At 28.0% G+C, this 25,912-nt stretch overlaps 1 protein-coding gene across 2 annotated transcripts in view; it reads left to right on the top strand.

Moving 5' to 3' along the window:
• The window catches only part of LOC129969452 (opioid-binding protein/cell adhesion molecule homolog), a 562,662-nt gene extending 543,009 nt beyond the window's left edge, over positions 1 to 19,653 (top strand). The window contains exons 3-5 of one of the 2 annotated variants that reach the window (XM_056084026.1): positions 13,417 to 13,627; positions 16,365 to 16,661; positions 18,500 to 19,653. In XM_056084026.1, the coding sequence (XP_055940001.1) occupies positions 13,417 to 13,627; positions 16,365 to 16,661; positions 18,500 to 18,612 (621 nt within the window). In that variant the 3' untranslated portion in view covers positions 18,613 to 19,653. Of the gene's footprint in view, positions 1 to 13,416; positions 13,628 to 16,364; positions 16,671 to 18,499 lie in introns of both variants that reach the window. The other variant, XM_056084025.1, reaches the window with a different exon arrangement.
• Positions 19,654 to 25,912: the final 6,259 nt, after the last annotated feature.

The following is a 25,912-nucleotide window of genomic DNA, read 5'->3' as shown; positions in this document are numbered from 1 at the left end:
TGCGTACGTTTTGTTTTTCCATCTTTGGGTAAATTTATTCTGGGAGATGTTTAAAGTCTGCTTCATAATGTTCCATCAACAAACTCTCTTTACAAAGAGTTTAATTAAAATTAACGTCTTGGTGTTAAAAACACAAACTACTGATTTTTAATTACGAACTGAATTTATTTTTAAAATGTGGTGTGAAATGTCCATTCAGTTTTTATAATCATAGGTTGAGTGATGAAGTATAAAACGATTTATTGCATAGTTCTCGGCAAAAACCTGTTGACAGAAAATGAACTTATTTATTAAAAATGTCTTAACATATATTTAATCAGTGCTTATGATTATAATGGGTTAATAATTGTAAAACCGTTTACTGCATACTTCTTGACAAAATTTTGCTGATAAGATACGAAATTTATTACAAATATCTTCAGTCAGTGTTTATGATTATAATGAGTTATCCATTGTAAAAAAATTGCTGCACACTTCTTGACAAAAACATGCTTATAGGATATTTATTAAAAATATCTACACATATTTTCAATCAGTGGTTATGATTATAATGAGTTATAAATTGTAAAACAATTTATTGTATATTTCTTGACCAAAATTTGCTGGCAGAGAATGACTTATTCACTGAAAATATCGACTCATATCTACAATCAGTTTTTATAATTATAATTGGGTTATGGAATTTAACACAATTTATTGCATACTTGTCTGAAAAAACGGACAGATAACATATGAGTTTGTTAAAAATATCCACACATTTTAAATTCTAATGAATTATAAATGCTGAGTTTTTCACATCAATTATTTCAACAGAATTAAGTCGCGTGAATGGATTGCACTTTAAATAAACGTACAGTTTGAATATGTAATAAAAACTGCATTATGCATTTAGAGTAGATTCTTGCAATCTGCATCTAACGATCCTTGCATTCAACTTCAAAAGGCATTGAGTCATTTTTCTTTTTATAATTACAGATGACTTTTTCCTATCATGTATACGCAATTCTTTAATTATTCTATCCTCAATTGATACTGTTCACATTTTTCTGCTTTTACTCGCTCGTCTTATTTCCTAGCGGCTGTTTACCACTTTAAATAATTTACCTATTTATGAGTTCTGAAATGCCGCCTTCAGTTAAGTTTCCACAAATTTTCTTTCTGATTTCATTATAACTATTTACCTTAGTTATAACAAAACAGAAAGCAAATCAGTTATTGAACACATGCAATATTAAAACTTTGCATCCTTTTTCGGATGGCCAATCAGCTATGCGCCATTTCTTTTATTTTTTTAAGCTTTTGTAAAACTTACAAATTGTAAGAATGAAAAAAAAAATTACCAATAACAAAATTAGGAAATTACACTTACAAAATTCGTTAAAATATTTTTTTTCTCAGCTCCAAAACAGGGTGTCATTGCAAATTTGCAAACCTTTTTTGGGTTAAAAGATACCATCTTATTGGTTGTCTAAATTGTTAAATTGTCTAAATACTCATGCGTATTGCTACATTCACATGATATATATATAATGAACGTAAACAAAATGTGTTTCTTTCTTCTGGTTATTTAATCAAAAAAATAATGATCATTTAATTAATTGCATTTTTAATTAAATTATCTTGGAAAAGGATTTTTAAAAATGGTTTCCGATTTCTTTCAAAATGTTCTCCGATTTTGGCCACTATTGTATGTGTGTTTTTGCTTGTGTGTATGGGTGCCTTGTGCAATACGACTATAAAGTGCGCTTCATTCCTTAGAGACACACTTTTCATTGAGACTTTAGATATTTATATATGTGAATGCTCCCATGATTTATTGGTAAAGAATCACAATAAATGTTAGATGACATTATTTAAACGTAGTCAATCAGAAACGTAATCAGCATTCTTTATGCATTATTACGTATATAATAGAGTAAAGAATGCTGGGAATCAGTTTGACTTCTTGCATCAAACATGCATAAAATGTTAGTTCAAGACACACATGTGTTATCTATCACGATTATAATATTTAGCATTTATGTATAAATTAATTAATTCTCCAGACAGTTTGTGATTCAGCTATACAAATAACACGATGTGTTTGTGATTCATAAATTGAGTAGTTGTGGACCAACTTGTACTTTTCACGCGAATATGAATTGCTTTTATGCCATGAATAGCGGAATTAAGTAATTAATATCCTAATAAATTAATTATTGTATATTATTTGTTTAACAAAATATAATAATGCAGTTTTTTTTAAAGATTTCCAAAAGAAGTATTAAATGAAAAAATCCAAATACATATTTACAGCAATACATTATAATATTATAAATATTTTTAGAAGATAAAACTAATCAACAGTGCATAATATTCACCTCAGCTGATGACAACACTGTGTATTTTTTTTAAGAAATATATCTGCAAATATAAAATGCTATATATTGACTGACAGAAGAAATATATTTGTGGAAATTCTTCGAAAAAAATTATTTTTATTCTTAATTGTTATATAATAATACTCAATATTTACTTTATACAATATTGTAATTTGAATGCAACAAACTTAAAGACCACTTGTAAAGACAAAAAATGTATGTCTTCAATTTTTTTTAAATGTGTATAAAGATAAAAAGTTATAGTTTTGAAATAATTTTATTTGCAACTTCGAATAATTTTTTCAAACTATATTTTTATAATGACTTTACTATAAATACACCTATAAAGTAAATTTCAAAGCTATTACTCAAGTTATTTTTATTATCTCTTTTTCTTTTCACACACAAAAAAAGATAACAGATTTATGGATTAGCAATTAAACAATAATACAGCTGAAATTTCCTCCAGTTCTCTAAATAAATTGCTGTAAGGGATTATTTATCTGTAAATTATTAATTACAGATTAATTTTCAAATCCAACCCGATAATGGAATACAAAATATGACCCTCTGTGATAATATTACTCATCTGAAAGTTTAGATTTGTTTCTGTTGTTAAATGTTATTAGCATAGAAATTAGCATTAATCTTAAATATACAGTGACTATGAGAAAAATTCTAGGTCTCATAGTTCTGATAGATTTATTAACTAAATTGGTTTAGGAATGTCAGATATTTCTTTATCAATCCTACTCTTTGTAAGTGATTCATATTAGTAAGATTTACAGTTATGACATTTTCCAATGGATTTGTAATGATTTAATAGAATTAGTAAAATTTATATTCACGTTTCTAATAAGAATTAAAAAGCTGTCAATGCCGACATTTTAAAGATGAGTTTCTCTTGTCAATTTATGCATTTTAAATTGAAAAATAAATTAGAGAGCGTTTCGCAAACAAATTTGTTTATTTTTATTCAACTATTACCGATAATTCTTTTTTTTTAAATTTCTCATTATGCATTTCGCTCATGCATATTTCATTTATGCTATAGTTCTCATTTCATTTCAGTTGTCTGTAAAAATGGTTATTCTAGATTGCTTATAAAATTTAAAAAAAAAAAATACTCAAAGGAATATTTTCTGCTACCAAAAATACCTAAGGTTCATTTTAAAACTTTTTTTTTCATACTTAAAGTCTCAATTTCAATTTCCTCTTCGAGTTGAAAGTAAAAAATGCTGTACGTAAATCTTTCCGTTCACACTTACAAGCAGAGTACCAGTAAAATCCAATCGCGATTTCCTGGGACAAGAAGCAGAAAGAAGAAACCGACAACAACAACAACAAAAAGCAGCATGAACTAAATCCAAATCACGATTTTTTTAAATTTTTTTTCCCTTTCTCACAGCGATCTTTCCTCAGCATTTTTAAAATTCCGCCTTGCCTTACTACTCCTTTCTGAGTCTTTCCTCCATTGCATCTAGATGCGAAAACAGAAGTTCGAATAGAAGATAAATAAGGGAAAAAATATACAAAAAAAAAGGGGGAAAGGGAAGATTGACAAAAGGCAAAAGCCTTCAATCCTGCAGCGGGCGACAAGCAAGGGAAGGCGGCAGTGGCCGAATATTCCCCAAGGCTACACAGCCTCGACAAATGGCTCTGTGCCAACCAATGCCTATAGAGTCCAAATCACGAACTGACTGATGAGGACTCGCAGTCGACTAAAGGGAACAAGCTCAAATTGCAAGCTGTGCCAGGCATATGAAATTTAAAACACACGGCCTCATTCGAAGGAATGCAAAGTTATGTTTTTCCAAATTTTCAGTGGCGTCCTGAAAGACCACCCATCAAAGAAGCACAGTGTGTAAGGTGAAACATAAGGTGTTCTGTTTAGAAAAATATGCGTAGAATTTAAGCAAAAAAAGTAGGGTTTTTTTCTTCTCCTTTTTACTTACTCATTTACAAAATATAGAGAAAGTAGTGTCATCGTAAACTCAAAATATTGACTCATCTCTAAGTTTTAAACCTCCCTGAGTTCTGAAAATATATTTTTAAAAATGTATGTTTATCTGTTCGTCCGTCAGTCTGTCTGTAACAAACATGATTCAAATGGATGAGCTAAATGGTTGGAATATGGCATAAGGTTTTACATTAAATTTGTAGATGTCGAATTTTGAACAAAATCTATTCAGAGGAATTCTGTCGGACTGCTGTTCGAATATAAATCAATACGATAACTACAAAACAAAGACATTCGATGCACAGCTCTGACATCTGTTTTGTTGGCATCCATCAAAATTTGCGATTTTGGGACTGCAGTGGCACTTCTATGGCAGGTTTCGGTTTCAATCGGTTTGGAAAAAAAATGCGTCTAAAATACAAATTGGATTTTTGGATACTATTTGCAAGCTAGAGATAAATGACCAAAATCACACACCAAGGATGACTCGATAGATTCAATAGCCATTCGCTCCCAATTTAATATTTCGTAATTATTACATGCTAATGCCGTGCAAGGCGTTCTCTGCCTTATCCAAGGTCGACATTTTTTTTTTTTTTTTTTTTTTTTTGTAGGGATGAGGTAGTAGTAGTAGGGATGAGGTAGTTTGTAGGGATGAGGTAGTAGTTTTTTGTAGGGTTCTCTGCCTTTTTATTAGAGAAAAAATCAAAACATTTCCTGGAGACCCTCTGGTTACTTTCTAGTATACGGAGCATTAAAAGAGGAGGCTTGCAATTACCAAAAGAATCGAATCTCTAGATTTTGACGAATTTATATTTTCAAACCTTCCAATATTCGAAAAATGCACTTTTGAAAATATACCTGTCTGTCTGTGAACACAGACCCCAAATCACTTTGAGCTAGACGTATGAAATTTCATTTGTGAAATTGACATCACATTTACGGATTTCTATCAAATGTTAAATCAGAAAGTACATCGATCCGGCTGTACGAGTTCCACTAAACGAAATTATTACGTAATAAAATGTGGGATGGTGAAAATAGGAAATTTATACACTGATTTAGCATCTGAAAGGCAGATTATATCCAATTTGAATAAAATATGCAAAAGATTTGTATTCTCGTGTATGTATACACGATCACTCAAAAATGCTAAAAATGTAAATGAATGAAATTTGATGTGTGATTTTATGACTACTCTAGTATTTTATGCCAAATTTTGGTTTCAATGAGTTCACAAATGAAGATGTCTAAATAATTTCTCCCGTCTATTCATTTTCTAGTAATTATTTATTAACAGTATATCAGCGATAAATCGCCAATGATCATATGTTAAATGAAGTAAATATGTTAGATGGATCCCAAAGATCGATGTTTAAAAGCATTGTTCAGAAATGGTTTGCAGTTACCATTATACGCTAGTACATGTCTTCTTTGCTTTATTACAGGTGCAAAACTTTCACGTGTGAAAATAAAAATGTGAAGTATCATGACGTTTATAGCCTTGCGCAAAGTCTACTATTTTATGCGGGGGGGGAGGATATACTACTTAATACCTATTTAATAATGTTAATCCAGGTATGTGATGTCTTTGTTTGCGTTTTTTCTCAGATCTGTCGTAACTGAATAAATCTATGAAAATGTTTCACTTACTAAGAATTCATGAAATATTCAAGGCTACATATTCTAAAAAGAATAAGAATTAAAAATTGAAATTCGTCATATAAATCAATTTTCCATCTCCAAATTAGAAAGTATATATATTTTATTCTAAGAGCATAAACTATTTTCATTTTTCGGGATATAATTGATTTACTATAGACGAATCTTTTAGGTCTTTGTCCTTTTTTTATTTAAACTTTAACGCGAAGGAATGATATAAAAACCAAAAATAATGAAAGCCGCTTTATTAAATCAGTCCAGCGTTAATCTTAATTAACTCAATTATCCCCAAACAAATTTTTATTTATTTTTTTGCATGTAATTAGTTCCAAAATTAGCAAATGCAAAATGCCTCAGGCAGTTAAAAAAACCAATAAAATATCACAATTGCTTCAGCTTCGAGATAGGTATCATGTTTGATATTTTTTATACTTTTAATTATCCATAAATGAGTGATTTTTCGTTGTTTTTAGAAATTCAAGTTTGATTATTTCGTTATACTGACTTAATATTACATAATTAGTAAACTCTTCTGCAATTAATAAAGAATTTACGAAAGCCCCTTCATTTCTACTCAAAAAATGAATTTGATATTTTTGTTCAATATATTGGTGTATTTATGCAATTTAATAAAGTACATAGAGGTAATATATTTATTTGACAATTAATAAAATTATAAATTATTTGTTAACAGTCTAGATAATTATTTTTATTGAAGAAATAATTGAATAATATAAATTGTTTGAAGCACTCAAATATAATTAATTTGAGATAATAATCACTTAATAATAATCACCTAAATAACTACCTTCCTTCGGCGTTTTTTAAGCTTAAAGTAAAATGTTGTACAACTTTTTATAAGCGAATGCTAAAATTATAATAAAAAGAGCATATGTAGATATAGATTATTTTTGCTATTAATATAAAAGATGTTTTAAAATATTTCTTATACTCATTTACATTCTTTGAAATAATATTTTAAATGATTGTGCAACTTTGAAATTCTAAAAAAAATATACCATTACGAATTAAAATTTAATACAATAAGATTAATTAATGAAGATTAGGATTCCAAATTCTGTATTTTACGAAACATCGTATAAAATAGGTTATAGCTACATTTCCCAAAATTAATTGTTTCGTAATAATAAGAAATGCATTGCGTACTGCATTTGCATTTGATTTAATTCTATACCACAAAACTTGGATACAGCATTTAATATAGAACTATAAATCTAGGAAATGGTGTCCGATTCTCAACTGTATAGCTGTACATGAAATGGGGATAGTAAGTGAAAATGTGAATGACACATGCATCCACTGTTGCGCATTATTCGCATTTACACGTCATTCGCATTTTTATCTACCGAACACTAATACATTCATTGTTACGCTGTAGATCAAATTACCCGTGAAGCAACCATCATCTCATCTTAAATTAAAGGACAAATATCAAATAAAATGCCAAAATTAAAATGAAGATTCCACATTTCAAAGACATCCCACCCCTAAATGTCTGGAACGGCTGCTGTCGGGACACCTCATAGATAAAATCTGCTGTTGAATTTCCCCGGAATGAGAAGGTTCTGCATTTATTTTTGTTTAAAGAATTTTTATGTCGCGACATGTGAAGAAGAGGGCTGCTGACAGGATTCAGTCCTCGAGCGGCGATATTAGCCTCTAAGCTTTATTTAACGAACTCTTTTACGTCAAGGGCAGATTTGCGCTTAAGTGACACGTGTTACAAACGAGCTTTTAATACCGTCGCTTCCTACGAGAGCCGGATACAGGTATACATTGAATTACGCCTGTCACGAGTCCAGAGCGTCCTTCGATCAAATACTTGCGATGGGGGGTATGACATAATTCAGCAGCTATTATTGGCTCATAAATTTTCGTCTGCATGTTATGAACGTTATTCCCTCTATTGAAATATTTTAGAAGGTAAAATTTGATATTTTGTAGGTACTTTTGAGCAGTTATTAGCTATTTTGAATATTCTTTTTTAATGCTCGGATTTCTGTTGAACAAAAGCTGTCTATAGAAAATCATTTAGATTACAATATGGCACATTTTATGTTTAAATTATTTTATGAGTTATAAAAAGCAGCATTTTCAGTATATTATAGTGGCCCCAAAACAAATCAGATAGAAATCTGATTTAGCTACTAAACACAGAGGAAATAGTCTTATCAGAGAATTTCCATTAGAAATCAGATCAAATTTCACTCTGAAAAAGTCTTCAATAATATGAAGCCTATAATGACAACAAATATGCTTGGTTATTTGTATTATGAATTGAGAATGTCTCAGATTATCCTTTTAAAATGGAGGTTTTGACAAACATACAATTTTTTTTTTTACCTCCTTTCATATGATTGTAATTCGCAAATAATGACTTTCTCTCTTCAAAATATATTTAAATAATAAAGCATAATAATTAAATATTTATGCTTTATTTACCGCAAATATGGTCATATAATGGGACAAATAATAAATAATCTGTCTAAAGTTTGATTAAAGATCTCAAAGAATAGCAACATTATTGAAATTAACTTAAAAATGAAGGACTTTATCTCCTTCACGAAGTAAGAGAAATATTTGCTGCTACATCATTAATTTGTATTAATTTTTCAATTGCATCACATCATTTTTAAATATACACAATTTTCTAAATGCTAACAAAAGGAAAAGAAGTTAACTAAAAATGAAATTTCAGCAACTTTATTGTAACAAAGAGATAACATACTTGAGAAGTTATAGTTATTTATCTGCAGCATTTGGAACACTAGCAATTAATTAGCAAATCCAGCTCAAAGACTCAGCTCAATTTTGCGAGTCTAACCTTTACCCTTCTTTTTTTAGATAATTCGCAAATCCGCAGTTTTATTAAATTCATTGAGAATACATTCTTACAGACTATAATCACTATCGTTATGTGAGGTTTCATTAGTTCAATGCTCCGTTGCCAGATGAATTTTTCTTCCCTAGATTACCGAAAGAAGATTGCATTGTTATTAATTGATCTCCCTTAATCCAGCAGCATGTCTTTGATTGGCCGCGCACTATTACTCAAAGGTTTCATTTACTCTTACAAGAAATGAAACCCTTTCCATAATACAAAAATATTTCTTTTTGTTGGCATGCAGGAAAATTAATAATAATACGTTTCTTTCCTTGGTTTAAAGAGCAACTGCTTCGTTAATCATATTAAATAAGGAACAATGATAGGAGTTAGACAGTTTTGTTTTTAAATATAATTAAAAATAGTTTTTAAGAGCACTTTTATCAATTTTATTTTTTGCTATTCATTGTCAATTATAATTCACTATCATAAATATATTTAATACGTGAATTCACTTTTCCTGAAACTCACTAAAAGGAATTAAAATATGTTTAAATTAATTTATAACAGGAAATTGCAATTTGAGATTATAAAAATGGTATATTATTATCCAAGAAGTACACATATGCAAAATTTGAAAATTCTAGTATATCAGAAAAATGAATGAAAATGCAATATCAAATTTCCATTTTTAGAAGAAAAACAAGTTTAAAAAATATTCAAAAGTGTTTTACTTCTAATCATCTGACGACAGAGGAACTTTTTGTTTTTTGTTAAATAGTTGACATTAAATCGCTTTTCATGATAAAAATTTGTTAAATAGTTGACATATCGCATTTTCATAAATCGCTTTTCATCGCTTTCATCCTTTTGACATTAAATTGCCCTTTCATTTGAACAGCCGAATTATGTGCTTGGCTCCTTAATATATTTTCATTACAAATATAAAGATAAATTACATATTTTTCCCCAGTTAGTGTGTTCTACCATTAGAATATCGAAACTTCTATTTCTTAATTCTGTCATGCACTGTTAAAAACATCATTTGCTTTAAAATTATTTATTATTGTTTTTGAAACATATACGCAATTATAAAATTTCTTTAAAAATGCAGAAAATGATCAATATTTTGAAATGACTATTACGAAAAAAGGATCCAAATATTACAAATTATGTAATATTAGACAAAAATAGTAAAATAATGTTTCAGAAAAAAAAACCCCAACACATTATTTCCTAACATGAAAATTAATAAGGAAAACTGATTTTGTCGAATTGATTTTCATAAATCTTCTACTTTTGAAAACATTTTCAGATTACTAAATCTTTTTGAAAAATATAGTATTTATATATATATATATATATATATATATAATCGCCACCAATATATATGTATATATTATCTGATTATATTATTGACAATTTTTCAACAAAAAAAAATGATCATTTTATGCTTAAACCATTTTGTTGCCTTTTTTTTTTTTTCACAAATTACAATGATCCAAATTTACCACTAATTGCCATGCTAATTATATAAAGGAGGTAAATTTCTTTTGTTTAAAAATAATTTTATAATATATATATATATATATATATATATATATATATATATATATATATATATATATATATATATATATATATATATATATATATATATATATATATATATATATATATTGCAATTTTTAACACTACTTATTGATGTTGTTTAGGAAAAGAAAAAAAATTGAAAGTACTTAGCGTAAACTGTAAGTGTATTAAACTAAAGAAAATTGTAATGAAATGCATGTAATTTTGATTATTAATAATTTTACGATTTTGTTTCATTTCAGTTGTTAAAACCTATGTTAAATCATTCGGTTAAATAGGCGTCAGTTTTGTTACAGACAAATAAAAGAGTTAACGGCAGCAAGTTAAATTTATTTGTATGCTACATTAACAAAAATTAAACTTATACGTGAGTTCTTATGAGTTTTTCTGGTAAAATGAACGACAAATTTTTAAGCTTTGACTGATTTTAGAGAAAAAGATTTGGGGAAGCAATAAGAAAAATAAACAAACATATGAGATGTCGAAAATTGGATTCATATCCTTTACATTTGCAAATATTTTTGTCGTTCATATATATATATATATATATATATATATATATATATATATATATATATATATATATATATATATATATATATATATATATATATATATATATATGTGTATATATATATATATGAACGACAAAAATATTCTTTCTTTAATATATATATATTAAAGAAGAGGAAGCACTAAGTTGTATTTCAAAACAAGTCATGCTTGTATTAAATGTTTTATGTCATCTGATTGGCAAATTCTGAGAAATTCTTTAACACCTGTTGTCGATGATTTCGAATAATTCAGAGAAAAAAATCAAAATAACTAAATGTTGGCTAATAACCACAAGGGACCTTCAGCTTATAAAGCCCCGAAGAAAAACAAACAATGAGATAAAAACAATCTATCATTCCATGCACTAATATAAATATAGAAAAGAAAATCCCTTTTAATACTATAGTTTAGGGCAAACTACTCAGAACGTAAAAATAGCCCGACCAAATATTTGCGAAGCAATTGAAAAAAACATCTTTTCAGTAAATATTACTTATGTTTAGAATGAAACACTATCTTCATGCTTGGTTTGCCTGAATATATTTTTCTACTAAGATAGGAATTTTTTAGTCTTGCATTTAGTTTATTGCTTGCTGTGCTGAACAGTCAAGCAAACAAAATAAAGATTTCTGCAATTTCAAGATTGCATTCTAGAGAGAAGTTATTTTCTCCCCGTTTCTGATTCTTTATTTTTGTTTTTAATATTTTAACTACATCGCTCTGAATTATTTCTACAAGCCAGTGAAAATAATGTGAAACTGTAACTTTGTCTGCATTTTTAACAACATTCTGGTGTAACTAAATTTTATGTTGGTGTCTGCAAGCTTATTATTTAACTTGCACTTACATGTTTAGAAACTTAGCACATACAAGACATTTCAAATATAAAAGAATGTTTGACATTTATGGAGCAGTGCTTTTATTAAATCTTTCTTTAAATAAGATAATGTACTCGACCATAAATATGTTTTTAAATTCAACCTTTATTATATGCTCATAAAATTTTAAATATTCCTTGTTTAATATTTTGAAACTAAAAAAGTTTTTGCCCTTATGCGAATGAAATGATTCCATGAAAATAAATTACATAAAATATAATATAACGCATGCAACTATTATAACTCAAGAAAATTCTGAAAATAATTTATTAAATTCAAATTTTTTTGTGATTTAATTTTAAAATATTTTAAGAGAACAGTTGTTATTTTGAAACAACAATATTTTTCTTTGTATAAGAGAAAATACCAGTTTTACTACACCTGGTTTGCATTCAAAGTTTACATAAATTTCCACTGATTTTGTATGTAATAAATGTGATGTGAAGTTTCATTTCATTACAAACTTTGCTTGGTTTTCTTTCCATGATGACACAGGGACAATTTTAATATTCGATTCATTTTCACACAGACCCATCTTTGTTCTAGACCATAAGTGCAGAATCATAAGTCAAACACAGATATTATTAGTTTTTGTGCTTAAGTCAGCATTATTCAACAACTGCTAAATGATACCAGTTTAAGAAAGCAGATTTGTTCTTTAGCAAATGAATTGTTGGCTAATATTCATTTTCATACTCATATATTTTCCGATTGTTTTTCTTTAAACGGAATACAAATGAGTAAGGCATCTTCAAAATTCCTTTATGAAGGTCACTTACCCTCATTTACCTCATTACCCTCGGGGGGCTCCTCAGAACGAGGGTGAGATGCTTCCTGTATGGTGGTTGGATCTCGCACCCTGGAGGGTACACTAATAGGTGTGGGATCTGACTCCTCCCATCGATGACGGGACGTACTTCCTTCGGGGAGGGTTGTACTGTGGCCGGTGATGGCCCTTAGGACTCAACCACAGTTTCCGCCAATGTTGCTGTTGCGGTGGTCTGGTCATTCAGTTTTTATGGTTTAAATCCGTGTGCCTTCGTGGCGGGTCGGAGAGTCGGATGGCTGACTTACACTCATTTACAATACATAAATCAAATTTCAGCTTCAGATGTGAAGTATGAGTGCCAGTTCTCTTTTGCCTATTAACGAAACACTTTTCCCCGTTATTTTGAGACCATGCCCCTCACATTCATCGAGATAAAGTATACCAGGTGTGATTAGGATCACCATTTCTATGTTTTGTTGAAAATTGTTTGAAATGTTTTTCTGATGAACTAAGACAAAAACATTCATGCTATAAAATCAAAAAAGAATATCACCATAATATTCGCAAAATTAATTTTTATTTTAATTTCTTCTTGATATCCTCAATATCTTGTAAATACTGTATTATGATTCATATGGGTTGTTACCATAATATATGTGTCTGTTTATCATCATGGATAAAGCTTAATAAAAAAATTCTATTTAGATCAATATTTACTGTTTTCTTTAATTTTTAATAGGTTTATTTAACTTTTATAGTCTTATTTAATTAAACATTGTTGTCTCTTTACACAGGTGTCCTGGATCAGAAGAAGGGACTTCCATGTCCTCACTGTCGGTTTGGACACTTACACCACTGATGATCGATTTGAAGCTGTGCACGTAGAAAAGAACAATGACTGGACACTAAAAATCAAATTTGCCCAGCTGTGGGATGAGGGTCTGTACGAGTGCCAAGTTAGCTCGGATCCTAAAATTAGTTTATTTGTGAATCTCAGCATCGTAGGTAAGTGCACCGTTCCTTAATATCCGATTAGTTATTCTTAGCAATTGTTCAATAATTTACAAAGCACACATATAGATAAGTTTTTCAAATAAGTGGGTAAAAATTCATTAAACTACTACGCTAGAGATAGAATGGCTAAAAAAAATGCCAAATGCTACAGGCCAACATATTACAGTGAATATTTGGCGAAATCTAACTGCTTTAACAACTTCTGTAAGAATTTTCGATAAGTTTCCTTATAAAGTCGTGTTGACAACAAACATACACCGATGTGACAACGTTTCCATTGTAGCATGCTCACTGATACTGAAATTCCGTTATACTCCATATTGCCTTGTTCTTTGTGGGTTTTGAAACTTTGATAAGCATAAGTTTGTAAAAATGACCTTAAAAATTTTGTTTTGTCCATGGGAAAAGAAGTCCAGGTTAATCTTTGTTACGGCTTATTGTTTCATTATTACTGATAGATATTTTCAAATTATGTTATTCAATGCCATTCTTATTTGTTTTGTATTCTTGTATTCCTAGAAATATGCAATTTTTATTGAGCTGTTGTTCTGATCTACCTTTTATGTTACAGAACATATTCAATGAGGGGGAGGGAAAGATAATTTGAGAACTTGCAAGAGAAGCTGCCACATACATAAGCAAGTTTTCTTTTTCTTGTTACGTATAACAATGCTGTAGTGTGAAGTTTGTGTGACTTCACACTAAAGCATTGTTATATATCAGTTTTATACCTTCCAAAAAAGATAGGCAAAAGTTCATGGACCTACTAGAGCTATAGGTTCATAACTAATGATGGCCCTTAAAACTTCACTTTACTTGAAAGTACCGACGATTGTCATTCCAATTATTCTTTAAATCTTTGTATTACAAAAAAATCTTTAAAAAAACCTTATAAATTTTTTTTAAAAATGTGATTAATCAAATATAGTAAATGTATATATATTTTTAAAATCCCCCTCTTTCCCTCTCTCTATATAATGCTAGAATGCTTGGCACGGAAATCATTCTTTTTACCTTTTGTGCTATCAAATGTAGACAAAACCACCGTAAGAACGTTTCAAAAACCACCGTAAGAACGTTTTCATTGCACTTTTTGCTGATGTCTTTAATTAAACACTTCACTTAAGAAATTAAATAAAATCTTCTGGAAAAGATAAAAGAATGTCCTGGAAACGAAAAGGAAAGCTCTGGAAAAGGATGCATCCAAATCTCCATTCAATCACATGTAAGAACATATAAATTGATATTAGATTATAGAAACACTACGAATATTTGATGAAACGTAACTGTGGGAGCAGCGTCCCTTAGAAATTTTCAAAGAGTTTCTTATAAAGCTGTGTTGATAACAATAACAGAGTAGAAAGTTTAATCGAGCGCGAAAAATCAGCTTCACCGCAGTCACTGCAAAAGCTATGGCTTGCCTATAGAAATGGATGCTTATATCTTTCAAAAATATTATCTGTGAAAAGTTGCATGTTGCAATATTTCAAAACTGAAAAGAAAATTACCTTTTTAATTATTTCAATTTTATTTCTATACAATTATTTTTTTCTTTATGTATAATAGTTTCTAAAAATTTAATTTGATTCACAATCTGTAATAATACTTTTAATTTTAGGATGAAATTCAAACTAATTCTCCAAAACATTTAATCTTGTGTTTTTACTAATGTTAAAATTAAGATTAAAAAAATTACTTATTCTGGACATAAACTTCATAGAAGGATGTTTATTTTCTTTTTCACTTTGTAGTCTATTGATGTTTTAGTTTGCTTACACAGTATTTTGTAGTAAATTGATTAAATTAAAATCAAGTTGTTGTTTTTTTTAATCTTATCACACATCAAAGAAGAATTTTGAAAATCCATTCATATTAACAGATTTACCCAAAAAGTCATTATTTTGAACAAACAATCCGATCGCAAAAGGCAATTAAATTTAAAGCTGAAGGCATTGGTTTGAAGTTTTTTTATGTTTCCAAATTTTTCTCTGAAAATTTCTTTTGAAGCTCTTAGATTTAACTATATTGCTTTCAATTGAGCTTACTAATCGACTAAAAATAATAAAACGTACCTTCTTCTACTTCGAAAAATAAAAAAAGCAGGAGATACAGATTTTCTTCTTGAATAAGCCAGGTAAGTCGGATTACAAAAAAATATTTATAGACATATAATGGCAAAGGACATAATTATATGGATTAGAAACTGCAAGATAAGCTCCTAGATTTATCACTTAAATCTGCCCCATCCAGTTCTGGGGAATGCTACTTCATTCAAAACTGACTGAGCAGTAAAAGGCACTATTATATTATTCCACCTAATCCAAAAAAAAAAAAAAAAAACTGTAGAAGTAGGTAATAACAGAGTTTGAAGATTATCTCAAATTTCGTTTTGAATTTTCAAGATCTATCAAACTGCCATTGATTGGAAGTATTAAGCAATACAAAATTTTGAAACATTTACATCTATCTAACCTTCAGTAAATATTTCCATTCATCAGATCGGGAAATGATTTTTACTAGTATTGTAAAACGTGAATACTAGGGTAAACTAGCTATGAATTTAAACACTTTAAAAATAAGCAAGCGATTTGGAACATAAATAAAAGAAAGACAAATCAAATGTCATTGAAAAGAATATACTGTGATAGTAGTTTCATAATTAAAACTAATCAATTTATGCTATATATGTGGATACAAAGGATACTAATGACTTTTGTGTGCATTTTAGTTGCCAAGGCCAGCATCCTAGGACCTCACCCGCTTTTTCTGAAAACAGGGAGTTCAATCAATCTGACTTGTGTCATCACTCAGAGTCCAGAGCCTCCAGTTTTCGTCTTCTGGTACCATGACGACCGAATGATCAACTACGACTCAGCCCGTGGAGAGATCACCATGTATAAAAGCTCCGAAGATTCTACAACAAGTAGATTGTTTATAAAAGATGCGACGGCAGAAGATTCCGGAAACTATACGTGCTGTCCTTCCAATACGCAAGCAACCAGTATTCCTGTTTACGTCTTAAACGGTACTTATGGTACTTGTCCGGTTTACTAACTTCTTTTTCTTTTGTGACTGTGTGTTTTGTGCCACTAACTTCTTTTTTTCTTCTGTGTTCTCTTTGTGCAACTAAATTCTTTTTCTCTTCTGTGTTCATTGTACAACTAACTTCCCTTTTCCGTTTTGCTGAATGTTGCTGTTTATTATATAGCATTTTAAAGCATCAGCAGTAAGTATAAGTTTCTTAAAATGTTGTGAACCAGATTTTTTTTTTATATAATTTATAAATATAATTTTATATAGGCTTATAGGTTGATTTTTTTCTAACTTATAAATAGATTTTTATAACTTATTCGAGTATGTCAATAATATTAAGTATTTAATAAATTACACGCTGCATATGATTTCGGGAACCGTGCATATGAAAGTGAAATGCTACTTTCATTATTTCAATCAATGAACTTAGCATTTCACTTCTTTAAATAGTATTGCTTTATAAACTTTTCAATAATTTTAAATAAGTTGATGTTAAAATAAAGTATTATAAATTGCATGTTTCGAAATTATTTCCCTGATGAAAAATAATTATAACCAGAATGTTTACTATTACAATATTGATTAAAATTATATCCTTCAATTAAATTTTATGCATGGTATTAAGAATTTTACTTATAATAGACGTTATCTTATTCAAATACATAGGAATATTTAATCAAAGAACTGGATTCATTAACATAAAACATACTTTTCTAAAGAATTTAAATGCTTAAATTTATTAAGAAGCAAGAGTACTGAATTTTTATGTAATCCCTTTTTAAAGTTTGTGTGAAGTATATTAATATAAAACAGATTAATCATCCTGAAACTTTTCAAGTGCTCTTCTTTGAGATTCATTTGAGCAATAAATCACTGAGGTCATTAAATATATATAAGTTTCGAATAGGTTGCATCTTCTTTTTTATAGTACTAATATTTTAATCAATTCATTTTTATCCTCAGAACAAGGTTTTATGAATCTTCAAAAAATAAGTAAAATGTATCATTTAGAAGAGCATTAATTATTTTGATAAATGGTTTCTATTTTGCATTTTGCTTTTTTATGATTTAAAAAATTAATTTGCTTTTATAAATTCTGAAGAAATCATTTTTTATTTTAATTAACAAACAATGGATTTGTAATAAATTTTCGGATTTTTATTAAGTTTTTAAAGTTTATTTTTACCTTTTTTTTATTATTAACATTTTAAAGATTTTTTCATCAAAGATTTTATACTAAAGCTTCTACAAAAGAAACTCTATAAATCCTGTCAGTTGCTAATTTTTTCCGTTATGATTGCTTTGAACTGAATTATAGTTCCGTACTCAGAAATAAAATAAAAAACAGCTTATTAAAGAATATTTATACTTTTAAAGAAGATCGTATAATAGTTTAATAATATATATTTTGAATGTATAAGAGCATTTTTTATTTGTTAATTGTAAATATTTTAATTAATCCTGCACATTAATTAAATACAGTTGGATACTGAATTTTCCTATTTCTCTGTTTCTAATGATTTCTTAAATGAATTTAATCCTAAAATAATATATATTTTTTATTTATATCATTAGCTTAGAACTGATTAAAAGTACTTTCTGTTGAGTATAAATGCGATTTATAGAAAACAAATTTCAAAACAATTCTCAGGTTAAGAAGAATATTGTTAGAAATACCTCAATGATTTTTTTATGGTTATTTGTGTATAAAACTTCATCTTAATCGGGAAATTGTTTTTGCATTTAAATTTTTCACTTAAAAAATAGAATTTTATTAAACCTATTTTATTTAATCTGATGATTTAAACTATTTTCTCACATTTTTATTAGGAGAAAGACCCGCTGCAATTCAACACGATGCCAATATCTCCACGTCTTCATCGTCCAGTCCAAACTTCTCGATCCTGCTCTTCCTTCTACTTACAGCCATCGTTTCAAGGTGACAGAGCCATCTGTGGACCGTTTACGGTACTACTGAGCTTTCGGCTCCAATCATCATTGAAGGACGATCAGGCAATTAAATCAAGATTGGGACAGAAACTTTAATAACTAAATAGCGAGCTAAAACTGGCTACTTGATTTGTTAAGACAGACCCTATGAAAATCCTTGATAAGCAAATCAATCCGCATTTTGCATCAGGATCTTTCTTTCACTTTCAATCTTATTCTAAATCATGCAAGCCAGCATGTTTCATAGTTTATCCCCGTGGATGCTGGCTTCGTGAACTGTTCGTACTATCTCTCGTGAAGGAAAATACTATTTATAAATATATAAATCATGAGTGACCTCTACAAGCCATTTGGCGAAATGAAACAATTTGCCACTCTATAATTTCTTTCGTGTCGTTCGGAATCTTCAGTGTCATGTGTTATATAATGTATAAATGTGCAAGACCTGCATGATTTTTACTCTTAAGAATTGTTCCACAAATAAGAGAAAAATGATTTAGTATTTATGTTAGATATGAAATCTAAAAAACTATAAATTTTGATTCAATCCAACACTGTGTGCATTTAATCAAAAAATGTGCAACATGTGGAAAAGATGAACTTTGAAAAAAAAACACAATGAATTCATCTAAGCGCCGAAGCTGTGCAGCTTTATGAACTGAAGACTGCCTACATGACTTGTTTCAAGTTAAGATAGCTAAGTTATGAAACGAATAAAAAAAAACTGTGTACGTGAGTTAAGAGGAAACATACTCCCATTTTAAAAACCGACTTAACGTACTCAACTTTGTGCACAGAATCAAGATATATCCAGTTTTATACCGATCCCTATGAACTTCAGCAGTAAATCATATTTTTAGTTCTATTATTTATTGAATCATATTGATGAGAAGAAGTTGCTTTTCATTTATAATTCTATTGCAGTTATCTATATACATACATATATTTTACATTCAGTATATGGAAAGTTTTTGCTTAATGATAAATTTTATGCCATCTTCCTTTTTTTAAAATCTGTGCGAAAAAATTTAAAAAAAGCATATGAGTAGTGTCATGTGATCATAATTGAAATGAAATAAAATAATATATTTAGCAACTTTAATAACTTAAACTAAATTTACATTTTAATTATTGAAATGAAATTAAATGACAAATATACTCAAATTGATATAAACCATTAAAAAGTGATAGTGTTTATAATTATTATTATATGGCCGTATAAATTAATTCGGAATGACTAAAATTCGATGTAGGATCCATAGCAAACCACTTAAATATAACAATAAAATTTTAAATCTTTCAGGATAAATAATAAAATGAAAACCATTTTCTTAACATATAAAAAAGAGTTCCTTTACATTCTTGATTCTTCAAAATTTACTCCTACTTTTATTTGCCTTCAAAAAGTACATTAGCTACAATAACCTAATTAAACTATTGTTTCCCATAATTTTAAGAAACTTGTAAATTTTTTTGGTCAAATATTTAATTTTGAGCAATTAATGTTGCCTAAAATATTAAACAAAATTATTTAAATCTCAATATTAATAGAAAATATTTAAAACAAAAATGTAATACTTCTCCAATGTGTCGATAGTTTAGAGAAACTATATATAATTCATTGTATTCGGCCAGATGATTTATAATAAATAATCAATATATCTAAATGATATTTAGAAATGGAAGTGAACAAAATTTATTCTCAAAATCACATTAACTTACAAAAATTTGCATCTTTTTTAAATTTGTTTATCTTAACCAATTATAACGTAATTCTAACTAAATGTTGTTTGCGAGCATACTAAGTAACTGTACATAAGTAAGAATATGAAAGTAAACTTAAGAATGAGCGAAAGGAATTATTTTATGAATGCTAAAAGTGAGATTGAAAAGATTAGTGCACTCATTCTTAGATTATGAAGGCATTCCAGTCTAGATAAGTCAAATTCTGCTAATCCTTGCCTAGAAGTAAGAGCTTGACATGTGAGGTAGAGTTTCAGAAAGACATTTAGGTTGAAAAATGGTGCTACAAAGATTAGGCTAGAAATGGTGAGATGCTATACGAAGGAATGAACTGTCAGCAACATTTAGATTTCAACTAAATAAGAATTTCTGATTATTTCTTGGAAAATACTAATATATAAGTTTGAAACTTCCACATCCTATAATAGTTTAAAATTGTCGCAATTATTTTGCTAATTATAATATTTTCCATACATAATACCACAGGAAAATAGTTGATTAAAAAATTGTAATGTTGGATTGAGAAACTAAATTATAAATTATAGTTAATTTTTGTTCGATGAGTTTTTTTAAAAATTATCAGATGTAAGTAATTTATTTGTTAAGAATAATATTAACAAATCTTTAGATATATTTCTTTCAATATTTTTTTATGTAAGATAAATGCATTATGTGGAAATAAAATTTTCCCTCATTTTATTATTTTTTATAAGAATTTAATTTAAAAATATCATAACTTTTATAATTGGTTTAAGTTTCATTTTAACTGAATTTAATTTAAATTTTTCAGAAGAATTTAAATCAAAATATCTTAAATAATAAACTTGATCAAATAATCAAAATTAGTTAACTTGAATATTTTTTCTGAAAAACTTCATATTCAGTACATTTTTAAATAAGTCAAACGCGAGGTGAAAAGAAAAAAAAGCAAACTAACTATTTAAAAATCTTTATTTTGATGTTATATTTGAATACTTGTTTCAAAGTTAATTAAGTAATTTATCTGAAATTACTAAATTCTATTTAAACAGGATACTATAGTAAAGATATTCTTACCCATTCATCAATCATTATTACCGAAAATTTCTTTTTTCCATAATATTATTAACCAGGCATTAAAATGTTATCTTTAGTTATTTTACCTATTGAATAATGTCAAAACGTTTAAAATTTATGTTTTATTTTTATTTAATTTTTTTTGCATCTGCCTCTCTCCATACAGTTCATGAAGTAGTAGAAAGCATTAATCTAATATATTTACGATATCAGGTGTTATATTTTACACTTGTCTGCATAAATCCACTTTTGTTAATGTAGGTTTAAAATATCATTTTACATCTGTGTTTTCTTTTTTCCTTTCAGAGCATGAGATTATTTGTGTAAACATTTGTGTACATATATTCATAATCATAATAGTACTCTTCATTGAATGATTTTTTTTATAAATCAAATCGAATTCCTGTGCGTTATAAGCTATCTGATGAAAGACAATTAATCCTACAATATGGTGAAAATCAGCTGGAAAGATAATTTTATGTGATTAACTATATAAATTTGTTACATGTGTCTTATTGATTAGCGACATTTACGGGCCTGTTTAAAGATCAATAATCTGTTTTTGTACTTCCATGATTTCAACTTTTACATGATATCTGGTACCTAGTAAAAATTTCAAAAATGGAAAATTTAAAAAAAAAAATCAATGAATGATAATTGATAAGAGCGAATGCATTAAAATTCCATAATCTGCAACAGAGGGATTAATTACTAATATATTTACAAACTGAATTTTTTATTATATTTCTTATTACATACTAAGGCTTAAATTTTTTTTGTCATTGTTTTCAATTAACTATTGTGTGATAAAAATATGCCTAATAATCTACTAAAGACCATCAACAATTTGGCTTTATTAATATCCCAACCAAATCAAACCACATGTTATTCAGTACATTCTTTTTATCTATTTATTCATACCTAAAATTGTAAAAGGGAAAAATGCGCTTGAAGTTCAAAGAAACACATGAATATTATTTTCTTTTGCATGTAAAAATAATCATATTTATATAATTTTATTATTTATCACTTATAAAACAAAATTTCCTGAGAAAAACTTTCCAAAATTGCCACACAAACAGACAAAATAATTTTTTTTACATACTATTTGATGAAAAATAGCTACATCTTTAATGATTAGTTCTGAATCTTTTAAAGAAATTCAAACTATTTATTTTCGAGAAATGCGATACACTAGAATAGCATTGAAACAGAACTGCACAATCAGGTTTTATTTATGGTCAAATCAATTGGCTCCCTTCCAGTTTTAACGGTTTCTAAATTGGATCCCATAATTTAGCTTGACTTCTTACATTTCCAGTGGATTCTATCTACTTGGATGCATTTTTGACTTTATTAATTTCTTTTTATTTATTTCTGTTGTATTAAATACTGCTAATGTACATATTGCATTGCTTCACTTCTCTGTATATGACAGTAGGATATATGACATTTAAAAGTATATTATTATTAAATAATATACACTGTGTTTATGAAATTATAATGGAAAATTAAATAAAATAAAGTATTGGGATTGTTTGTCGATGTTTTATTTGAATTTTTTATTGTAGTAATTTTTACTTAATAATATTTCACAGTAGATGCTTTCTTTAGGATTCTTAGTTATTAAGCAAATGTAAGGGATATATTGCTTTAATTTTGATTTGATAATAACCGCCTTTGAAAAATGTTTGGTTCACCGGAATTATTGGCTGCCATCTCTCATCTCCGTCTCAAAAATCATAAATATATCTTAGATTAGTCTTATAAAGGCATTATTGAAGAAAAGCATTAACTTTAAATACCGAGAACCATTTAATTTGAACAATTTAAAAAATTCCCATATTTATATTTTGTTACTCATTCATCTTTTCAATTATGAAGATTATTGGACCTTTAAATCAAAACTGGGTTTGGATTTCATGACAACGGTATAAAATATTGTCATACAATGCAATTAACCCGTAACTGGAGGCAGAAGTCAAAATGACTCCGCGTTGTTCATAGCTCTGACACGTAGTATTTTGTACCTGAATACAATCATGTCCTCTGTACCTTCAAGATACTCTTTCAGCAGTATGCTGGCAAAAGTCTAAGTAAGAACACATGCGTATAACCGAGTTACACGTTTTGTTGTTGTTTAGAGAGTCATTGACTCCATGTCTCTGAGACTGCTTTTAGTTTGAATAACGCATAAAAAAAAAAAACATTTTAAAGTATTGCACTCTTTATTTCTGTTTGTTAAATTCTAACAGTTATTAACATTAGTATATATTATTAGTATATAGCATATTATTAGTGTAATTCCGTATATCTAATATCTAAAAGAAGTAAATACTCATTGAAAGATTGTTTAAGTTTTACTTATAACATCTTTCCAACGTTTAATATTATAATATTTAACATTTTTAATATTCATACTTTTGGTAATTATATGATTTCCAGAATATATTGCGTTTCCAAAGCTGTATATAAAAGACAAATGTTGTTATTTGCGTTTCCAATGCTGTTTATAAAAGACAAAAAAGAAAAATAACAGTGGAGTCTTTTTGACTCCATGTCTCTGGCCATGTGAGGAAATTCATGTCTCCAGTATATTATATTTATAAAATTATTTTTTAAAAATCATTAAAACTAGATAATTGCACAACCATTAAATTGGCATCATTGAAAAGAAAATCTTTAAAATTCTACGATAATGTAAAAATTAAATTTGTGCTAAGGTATTTTTGTAGCTATGGAGGAAAGAATCAAAATTTCCTTCAACTTTTATTTCATTAAAATGTTTAAGCAATCACTCAAAGGTGCTTTTACAGTGTGCCAATATTGTCCGATTCGATTTTTTATTTAAAGACAATACTGAAAACAATAAAAAAAAGATTTAAAAAAAATTTATAATGTACCAACATGATTTTATTTTAGACAGAAGGTCAATGACATTTGCAAAATTAATTTTATGGATAGCAAATCAAAACCGCATCCAGTGGCTTCGTAAGTGGGTCCTTGTTAAAAATGGCAATTCCTCTCGCTTGAATTTGCATTTCAAAATTTAATAAATGGAGAAAGGACAGTAATAGTATGAACAACATTACAAGTAAATAGAAAATTGAGAGTTTCAACCAGTGACTATCAAGTAAAATGTGCCCTGATTCGTTGCAGATAGCGCCACAAACGAATTTTAACTGGAAAGAATCTAGGAAAAGAATGTAATGATATATGCTTGACATCTTTTAGCTTGCAAATATAACACAACATTGTTCAAAGAATCACATGTTTGAAAGAATCACATTCAATTATTAATGTATTTTTGGTTAAAAATTAATTCGTTTCCTTATTTTTGGGACAGTTAAAATCTATCAGTTCTTTATTGCGTTCCAAATCTTTCATATGACCACAAAAATCGAAAACATGAGGATTATATATCTGGTGAATAAGATAAAAAATACATTGCTCTAGGATAACGACTATTTTGATAATGATAACATATTTCAAATCTATTATTAATGGATATTACTGTTTCCAAAAATTGACAGCGACTTCTGTATACAAATGTGTTATTTTTCAGTACTGAAAACTAATTTTTGACAATCTACAGTTGAAAAGAATGCTTTCGAATTTACTTTTAAAAAATGGAAATACCCTCAAACAATTTATTTTAAGCATTCTGTTATTTCACTCATTCTTAAAGTCATGTTTCGTGGCTTTGAAATATTGTTTCATTTTAAAGTTATAAACTAATGAAAATTCGCATTTTATATCAAATAAAGTAAGTCCCTGCTTCTGGTAATCCGATCAAGCCTTTACCGTTGCATCAAAAGCATTCTATTGCATTAAGATACAGTTCTTATGCAGGAAATACAATTCTATATTTATATAATACTAGCCGCCTTTGGCGACCAGCCGGTTCGCCAATCTTAATGGTCGTTAAAATTTTAATAATTAAATATTTTATGCAATTCCAACTTTAATAGATCCTTCAGCAAAATATTTTAAAACTTCAAATTTTGATAGTCATATAATTCACTCATAATATTATAAAGGCCTTCAGTCATAACGTGATATGTATCTCTCTCATTTTCTGTTACCCCTCGTAGAATTTATACTTTAAATTAAAGTGTAAAGGATTAATCTGCAATTAATATAATAATATTTTTTACTGAAACAAAGCATTTTTTTTAATAATATGATTACTGATAATAGAGTCACTGAGAGTTTAAACTTTATGGGCACTAAAGAATATCTTTCTTAATTTATATAATATCTCAAGAATTTTCAACAAAATTTTCTCAGATTCATCATGAACGGATCGATTCATTAACAATGTTTCATTTTAAATGCATCAAACACTAAGAAAATAAAATGAATCGTTTAAAATAATCGGTCGAAAACAGGTTTAAAAAAACTACTTAAAAAACGATGTACTTAAAACTATAAGCATATATCAAAAAATATATAACTAACATAAATACAATTTAATTACAAAAGCATGCAATT

Source organism: Argiope bruennichi, chromosome 5 (assembly GCF_947563725.1).
Source record: "Argiope bruennichi chromosome 5, qqArgBrue1.1, whole genome shotgun sequence".
NCBI classification, from domain to species: domain Eukaryota; kingdom Metazoa; phylum Arthropoda; class Arachnida; order Araneae; family Araneidae; genus Argiope; species Argiope bruennichi.
Note: the sequence above shows the minus strand (reverse complement) of the source record. Positions and strands in the feature narration are given on the sequence as shown.